General features: G+C 48.2%; 1 protein-coding gene across 1 annotated transcript; it reads right to left on the bottom strand.

Moving 5' to 3' along the window:
* Positions 1–2,863: 2,863 nt before the first annotated feature.
* Gja8 (gap junction protein alpha 8) lies at positions 2,864–4,141 on the bottom strand. The gene has a single exon (XM_048351905.1). The coding sequence runs from the start codon at positions 4,139–4,141 to the stop codon at positions 2,864–2,866; it is 1,278 nt and encodes a 425-aa protein (XP_048207862.1).
* Positions 4,142–8,075: the final 3,934 nt, after the last annotated feature.

Here is an 8,075-nt window from a genome sequence, read left to right as displayed (position 1 = left end):
ATTTTCTTACTTCTCTAACAACACACAGGGTCTGTGTTGGAAAAAACACTACCTGCAAGGGTAAGATTCAAGCCTTAGCCAGAAAGTTACAAGTGTGTAAGATAAATGTATCTCCCCACTTCAACTGTCCATTCTCCAATGCATCCCACCACTGAACGTTTGTCATTTTGGGTATCTTAGGCAAAATATATTTTAGGCTTTAATTAATTAATGTCCTGGTATTGGGGCTTTGCACTCTCACTTGGCCTTTTTTTTTCTGCTCAAGGCTGGTACTCTACCACTTACTTGAGTCATAGCTCCACTTCCACCTTTTTGCTGGTTCATTGAAGATCAGAATCTTATGGATTTATCCTCTTGGACTGAGTTTGAACCACAATCTTCAGATGTCAAGCTCCTGAGTGGTGTGAACCATTGGGGCTGGCAGGCTTTCTCTTTTAAATGTCATGATCAAATACCACACCTTAAACAATTTTTAGGCCACTTTGCTTTAGAATGAGAATACTAATTGTAATGGGGGATAGTTTGGTTTGCTTTGGAGAGGCTTATCTGGAATGTGTTAAAAGGAACATAAAAGGACTTCCAAACTTTGGGGTGTGTTGGCAGGGGAGAAACCCAACAAATGGTCCTTTGGTGGTGGGGGGGGGGTCTACTGGACTCTTGCCTAGGTTCCCACTCTAAAGTGTCAGGAGACACTTTAGCCCACAACTTTGCCATCATTTTGCTTTAGATGAATTATCTTGGTTATTACTTTCTCTGTTGTGAAAATTGACTGGCTCTGGGTAAAATTGCCCCATATGAGACAAGTACTTGAATTTAGGTTGTCCCCTGACTGGCTTTATAGTTGAGGTGTGCTGGTTTGAGGGGGATGCAGGCTAGAAGACCTATGGGATTTCTCTTAATTCTTTTGGCTTCTATATACCTTTCAGGGATAAAGCTTCACTTAGTCTGGTCCCTAAGTATTTCAGCATCCATTTTACAGAGTAACAGGCTCTCCTTTAGTATCCTCTGATGGCTCTTTTTAGTTTTGGTTGTTGGTTTTTTTTTTTTTTGGTGCCAGTACTGGGACTTGAACTCAGGGCCTCGCATTCTCTCTTGGCTTTTTCACTCAAGGCTAGCACTCTACTACTACTTGAGCCACACCTCCGGGTCCTGCAAAAATATTGGAATTTTTAATCATTAATTGGAGATAGGGTCTCATGGCCTGTCTGCCTGGGCTGGTTTCAAGCTATGATCTCAAATCTTATTTCCTGTGTTGCTAGGATTACAGGCGTGAGCCACCAGCACCTAGCTGGATGGCTCTTCTAGTATTCACCTTATGCCTGAGCCAGGCTTGGGAGTTGACATTCTATAGTACAGTCCTTTGAGCAGATGTCCTCTACCTTGTTTCCAGCCTCTGATTAAAGGTAGTGTAGAGTTTAGGCTAAGCACTCATGTTGGAAGAGGAGAATTTAAAAAGAAAAAAAAAAGATCTTTGTTGCATTAAGGAAAAAAAATGTGATCAGGCTGTCAGCGCATTTTCATCTGGCATCTTACTGGCTTTCTCTGATGGTGTCCAGAGCAGAATTTCTTCTAATACAAAGAAAATCATTGCTTAAGACCCGGGGCCACAGTGACCCCTTAAAATGGGGGGGGGGGACCTGGACTGATAATTTAAACTAAACATTCCAGAGTGGTGAAATGAGGTTTGGAAGTCACAAAAACAAGTTGAGACCATAAATGATCGGACAAATTCAATAGGACCGTTGGGCTGACATTGCAGATTGGTGCCCCACAGTTTAAATTTGGTTTGAACACAGTTTATTTGGTTACCAACATGAATATTTTTGGAAATCTCAATGTTGAAAGTTCCAACTTCTGATTTCTCTCTTTCTCCCTCTCTGGGGCTAGTGCTGAGTCTTGAACGCATGGCTTTGTGCTTTTGTTTGGCTTTTTCTACTCAAGGCTAGCACTGTACCACAGTTCCACCAAGCCACAGTTCCACGGAGCCACAGTTCCATTTCTGGCTTTTGCTCGTTATTTGAACATGAGTCTCTCAGCTTTGTCTGTCCAGGCTGGCTTTGAACCATGATGCTCAGATTTCAGCCTCCTGAGTAGCTAGGATTACAGGCGTGAGCCACCAGCACCTGGCTCTGGTTTCTTCTGAAAAATCAGATGGTCAGGTAACACCAGAACTGCCTGGCTCTCCAATTTGCATGATCCCATCTCCCTCCATGGAGTTAGAACAGGCCCACAGTTGAGATCCCTTGCCTGGATCCTGTAGGTTTTATTTTTATTTTTTTTTGGTGCCAGTATCAGGGCGCCTGATGTATGGGCTTCATGTGCTCACTGCTCACAGATGGCACTCTATCACTTGATCCATGTCTCCAGTCCAGCTTTGGTATTGTTAATTGGAAAGAGTTGTGGAGGCAGAAAACAGGCTGGCTCCTTGGAACCTCCATCTCCCAATCTTAGCCTCCCAAGTAGCTAGGAATTACAGGTGTGAGCCACCAGCACCAAGCTGCCATTTGGGGTTGACAGCCCTGATATGTGGTCACGTGGATGGAGAGGGCTGAGTGCGAGTTTGAGACAGGACTGATAAAAGGCTGTGAGGTAATCACCGTTCTGCGGGGGTTTCCATGGAGACACGAGGAAGCGAGCAAAGTCCCCCACAGCTGCTGGGGTAGAGAAACATGGCGGGCATACCCGAGAGGGAACTTGGCTTGGACAATGGCTTTACTTTATACAGAACGGATTTCTTCACTGGACAGCATGCACGGTGACGGGACAGCACCTGTCCACCCCCGGGGTGGGGTGGGCAGAGGGGACACGGAAGAATCAAAGTATGTCGGCCGGCACCTTTGGGTGTTTCACTGCCTTGCATCGATCATATGGTCAGATCGTCTGACCTAGCTCGGCTGCTGGCTTTGCTCAGCCTGCTCAGGGGCCTGGGGTCGTCAGCGCTCAGCTCCGGGCACAGTGAAGGGGCCTTCTCTGCCGGGAGCCCGGGCTTGGCCATCTTCTCAGCCGGCAGCTCCTCCTTCGGGCCTTCCTTCCCCACGCCGGGGGGCTCCGCCTTTTCCCCCTCGGGCGCTGCTACGGGCTCCTCCGGGGTCTTCTCCGCCTCGGGCTCGGCCCCATCGGCGGCGGGCTGCTCCTCGCCCAGCGCCTCCTGCGCGCCCACCTGCGCGTAGGAAGGCAGGGTCTCCGGGTAGGCGCGGGGCACGTCGGCCAGGGCGCCGGCGCCCAGCTTCTCCTCGAAGGGACTGAAGGGCTTGGCGGCCAGCGGGCTGGCTTCCACCATGCCCACCTCGGTGAGGGGGAAGTAGTGCGAGACGATCTTCTCCTCCTCCAGCAGCTGGTAGCCCTTGGCCTTCTGGATGGAGGAGACGGCGATGGAGTGCAGGGGCTTCTCGGGGAGGTCACCCAGGGGCTGCTCGGCCGGCCTCTTGAAGGCCGACCGGAGGCCCTTGAGGCCCAGGTGGCTCATCTCCATGATGTTGAGGAAGAGGGAGACGAAGGCCACGGAGAGCATGAAGAGGATGAAGATGGTCTTCTCGGTGGGCCGGGACACGAAGCAGTCCACCACGTTGGGGCAGGGCCAGCGGCTGCAGCGGTAGAGCGGCAGGATGCGGAAGCCGTAGAGGAAGTAGTGGCCCACGATGAAGCCCACCTCGAAGAGCGTCTTGAAGACGATGTGGCACACGTAGGTGCGCAGCAGTGTGCCTTCCAGCCGGAACTTCTTGGTGCCCTTGCTGCTGCTGCTGCTCTTGCGGATGCTGGCCTGCTCGGCCTCGGCCCCCGCGCCCGCGCCCGCGCGCGCGCACGGCTCCTCCTCGCGCTCCTTGCGCTTCTCCTCCATGCGCACGTGGTGCACGGCGTGGCCCACGTACACGAGCGACGGCGTGGACACGAAGATGATCTGCAGCACCCACAGGCGGATGTGCGAGATGGGGAACGCCTCGTCGTAGCACACGTTCTCGCAGCCCGGCTGCTGCGTGTTGCACACGAAGTCCGACTGCTCGTCGCCCCACACGAACTCGGCCGCCGTGCCCAGGATGAGGATGCGGAAGATGAAGAGCACCGTCAGCCACACGCGCCCGATCACCGTCGAGTGCTCGTTCACCTCCTCCAGGATGTTCCCCAGGAAGCTCCAGTCGCCCATGGCTGCGCACCTGGGGGTGAGGTGGGGGGTGGGCAGAGGAGGGGAAGGGGATGGGGGGACGGGAGAGGAGGGAGGGAGGGAGGGAAGAGAGGAAGGTGGGGAGAGAGCAGATGCTGATCCGGCCTGCCTCTGCCCACTGCGGGGTTGTCTGGCTTTTTTTTTTTTTTTTTTAAGGTCCAGATCAGGACTGGAACTCAGTACCTGACACTTTAGTGCATTGGCCGGCCCTCTACCAAATGAGCCAACCCAACCTCAACGCTCCCCCACCCACCCCCCCAATTAGCACAACCATAGTGTGCAGACTCCTTCTAGGGGACAAAAGACAGAAAAGAATCTGCCTCTTGGCCGGCCTCTAGTGGCCAGAATCACACCTGTAGTCCCAGCTACTCAAGAGGCTGACATCTGAGGATCGCTGTTCAAAGCTAGCCCAGGCAAGAAAGTCTAGGAGACTCTTATCTCCAATTAACCAGCAAAAAAAAAAAAAAAAAAAAAGGAAAGAAAAAAATCTGGAAGTGGAGCTGTGGCTCAGGTGGTAGAGCCTTAGCCTTGAGCAGAAAAGCACAGGGACAGAGCCCAGGCCTTGAGTTTAAACTCCAGGACCAGCACACATGCAAAAACAATCTGCCTTCATTAGCTTCATCTGTAACCTGAATTTCATAGGCATACCTCTTTCCACTCCATGAGTGGTTTTGGTGTTTGTACTGGGATTTGAATTCAGGGCCTCTCCCTCTTGGACTCAAGGCTGGGCCTTCTACCACTTGAGACACAGCTCCACTTCTAGTTTTCTTTGTATATGTATGTGTCTGTGCCAATCTGGGGGCTTAAATTCACGGTGTGGGCACTGTCCTTTACCTTTCTCACTCAAGGCTGGTATTCCATCACTTAACTTCACATCTCCACTTCCATCTTTGTGGTGGTTTAAAGAGTCCCATTTACTTTGCCTGCCTAGGGTGGTTTCAAACCCTGATCCTCATATTTCAGCCTCCTGAATAGCTAGGATTACAAGTGTGAGTCACTGGCATCCCACTCCCATAAAGAAATTTATATATGACTCATTGAACACCACTGAATATGTGGTTTTATCTTGGGCTGAAAGGAATATCCCATATTTACATGAATTTAAACCAAGATATACATTGCTTGAAAGTTTATGCTGAAAACTATCCGATATTGTGAGTGCCAGCCCTCTGCCCCAAATCTTCTATGTGTGAATTGCCTGTTTTAGAATATATAGTGATCATGTTTGAATGAGGAAAAATAGAAGAGAATTCTCTTTGTGTGTCTCTCTTTCTGTATTTGTGTGGGTGCCAGTATTGAAACTTGATCTCCAGGCCTTGAGCTCTTAGTTTCTCTCAAAGCTAATGCTCTACTACTTTAGCCAAGCCTCCATTTCCAGATTTTTTCTGATTAATTGGAGGTAAGATTCACAGACTTTTCTGTTTGCACTGGCTTTTAACCTGGATTCTCAGGTTTTAGCCTCTTGAATAACTAAGACTAGAGGTGTGAGCCACTGCCTCCCAGCTAAGAATTCTCTCTCTCCTTTTTTTTTTTTTTTGAGATAGTTTAGTTGTTTATTTCTTTTTTCTTCAGAATGTTACATTTTATTTTATTTATTTTTTAATTAAATTTTATTGACAAGGTGATGTACAGAGGGGGTACAGTTACATAATAAGGTAGTGAGTACATTTCTTGTCTTACTTGTTACACCCTCCCTCATTTTTCTTTCCCTTCCCTAGTTCAGATAAGATATATACAATATCCAGTGTACCAAAAATAATTCTAATTTTTGAACACCTTTTGTGGGACAGACAGAAGGTGCTTAAGGCCTTACTAACTTGATTCTAAAACAAGAAAATGGATGTTTTGAGTGACTAGATGGTGGTCTAGGAATGGGTAGCAATCAACCAGCAGTGCCGTGCCTGATAATAAAGGTTGGGCTCTTTCCCTACACCAGTAATTAAGAAACACTGCCTGTTGCTGGGCACTGGTGGCTCACATGTATCATCCTAGCTATTCAGGAGGCTGAGATCTGAGGATTGTGCTTCAAAGCCAGCCTGGGCAGGAAAGTCTACGAGACTCTTACCTCCAATTAACCACCAAAAAGAAAAAAAAAGCCAGAAGTGGAGTTGTTGCTCAAGTAGTAGAGCACTACTCTTGAACAAAAAAGCTCAGAGACAGCTTCCAGGCCAAGATTTCAAGCTCCAGAATCAGAAAAAAAAAGAGAGAGAGAGAAAGACTGACTGCCTGTGATCAGAGTCACACAATTCGCTGCCTTCTGTACTCTTAATGTATGTTTTCTGTTCTCAAGGTTGAAATCTAGAAATCCTTTTAAATAACATTCCAAGTTGAGCATGATATATATTCTGGATATATATATACACACATACACTATATATATATATGTATATATATATATAGCTAAAGGACAGTACTCTATATGTATGTATGTCTCTATATATCTATATATAGCTTTTTCCACTCAAGGCTGGTACTCTGCCACTTGAGCTGTCAGTGCGTGGCCCTCCTTTGGAGGTCTGTCTGTATTTCCTTTACACACCCACCTAAGCGGACAGTGAGTGCGAGCCTTCAGAAGTCTGTGGCAGTCAGTCTGTGTCCTCCCCTTCTGAATCAAAAGCTTGGAGGGCTGGAACCATTCTGGTTTTATCTTCTGTGAACCATCATACCATAGAACAAAACACTTTACTGTGTGAGATCCCCATAGACACCAGAGTATGAGGCTAATACTAACTATTTGTGCTGGGTGCCCATACCTCCCACTTGTAATCCTAGCTCATCAGGAGGTTGAGATTGGAGGATTGAGGTTCAAAACCAGCAGGAAGGGAAGTCTATGAGACTTTTATCTCCAATTAACCACCAAAATGCCTGAAATGAAAGTGTAGCTCAAGGCTGGGAATATGGCCTAGTGGTAGAGTGCTTGCCTCGCATACATGAAGCTGTGGGTATGATTCCTCAGCACCACATATATATAGAAAAAGCCAGAAGTGGTGCTGTGGCTCAAGTGGCAGAGTGCTAGCCTTAAGCAAAAAGAAGCCAGGGACAATAGTCAGGCCCTGAGTTCAAGCCCCAGAACTGGCAAAAAAAAAAGTGTAGCTCAAGTGGTAGAGCACCAGCCTTGAGCAAAAAACCCAATTAAGAGTGCGAGGCCCAGAGTCCAAGCCCCAATACTGGCATATACACATACAAACAGAACACTTCCCTGCTCCCCCCAACTGCTCAGCTGCTGAACTCTAATTTTCTCCCTCCCAGCAGCATTCAGGAGAATAACTTTGAGAGAAACATTAAGTATAAAAAACATAGCCAGGGCTGGGAATATGGCCTAGTGGCAAGAGTGTTTGCCTCGTATACATGAAGCCCTGGGTTAGATTTCCCAGCACCACATATATAGAAAACGGCCAGAAGTGGCGCTGTGGCTCAAGTGGTAGAGTGCTAGCCTTGAGCAAAAAGAAGCCAGGGACAGTGCTCAGGCCCTGAGTCCAAGGCCCAGGACCTGGGGGAAAAAAAGAAAAAGGATAGCCAGCTGATTTCAGACCAACTGTTTGGAAGATAGAAAATATAAATGGGAACACTAGTAATTCTTGTCATATGAGTACCACAATACACATTCATGACACCGACAGCCACATTGACAACTTCCAAACTAAAGCCAAGGGAAAGTATATCCTCCCATAGCCCACTATGCCATGTTAGTGTGAGCGTGAACATGTGTGTGCACATCCGTGTGTGTGTGTGGTGTGTGCTGGTACTGGGGCATGGACTCAGGGCCTGGGTGCTGTCCCTAAGGCTGGTGCTCTACCACTTGACCCACAGCTCCACGTCCAGTCTTTTGCTAGTTAATTGGAGATAAGAATCTCACAGACTTTCCTGCCCAGGCTGGCTTTGAACTGCAGTCCTCAGATCTCAGCCTCTGGAGAGG

Source organism: Perognathus longimembris, chromosome 7 (assembly GCF_023159225.1).
Source record: "Perognathus longimembris pacificus isolate PPM17 chromosome 7, ASM2315922v1, whole genome shotgun sequence".
NCBI lineage: Eukaryota > Metazoa > Chordata > Mammalia > Rodentia > Heteromyidae > Perognathus > Perognathus longimembris.
Note: the sequence above shows the minus strand (reverse complement) of the source record. Positions and strands in the feature narration are given on the sequence as shown.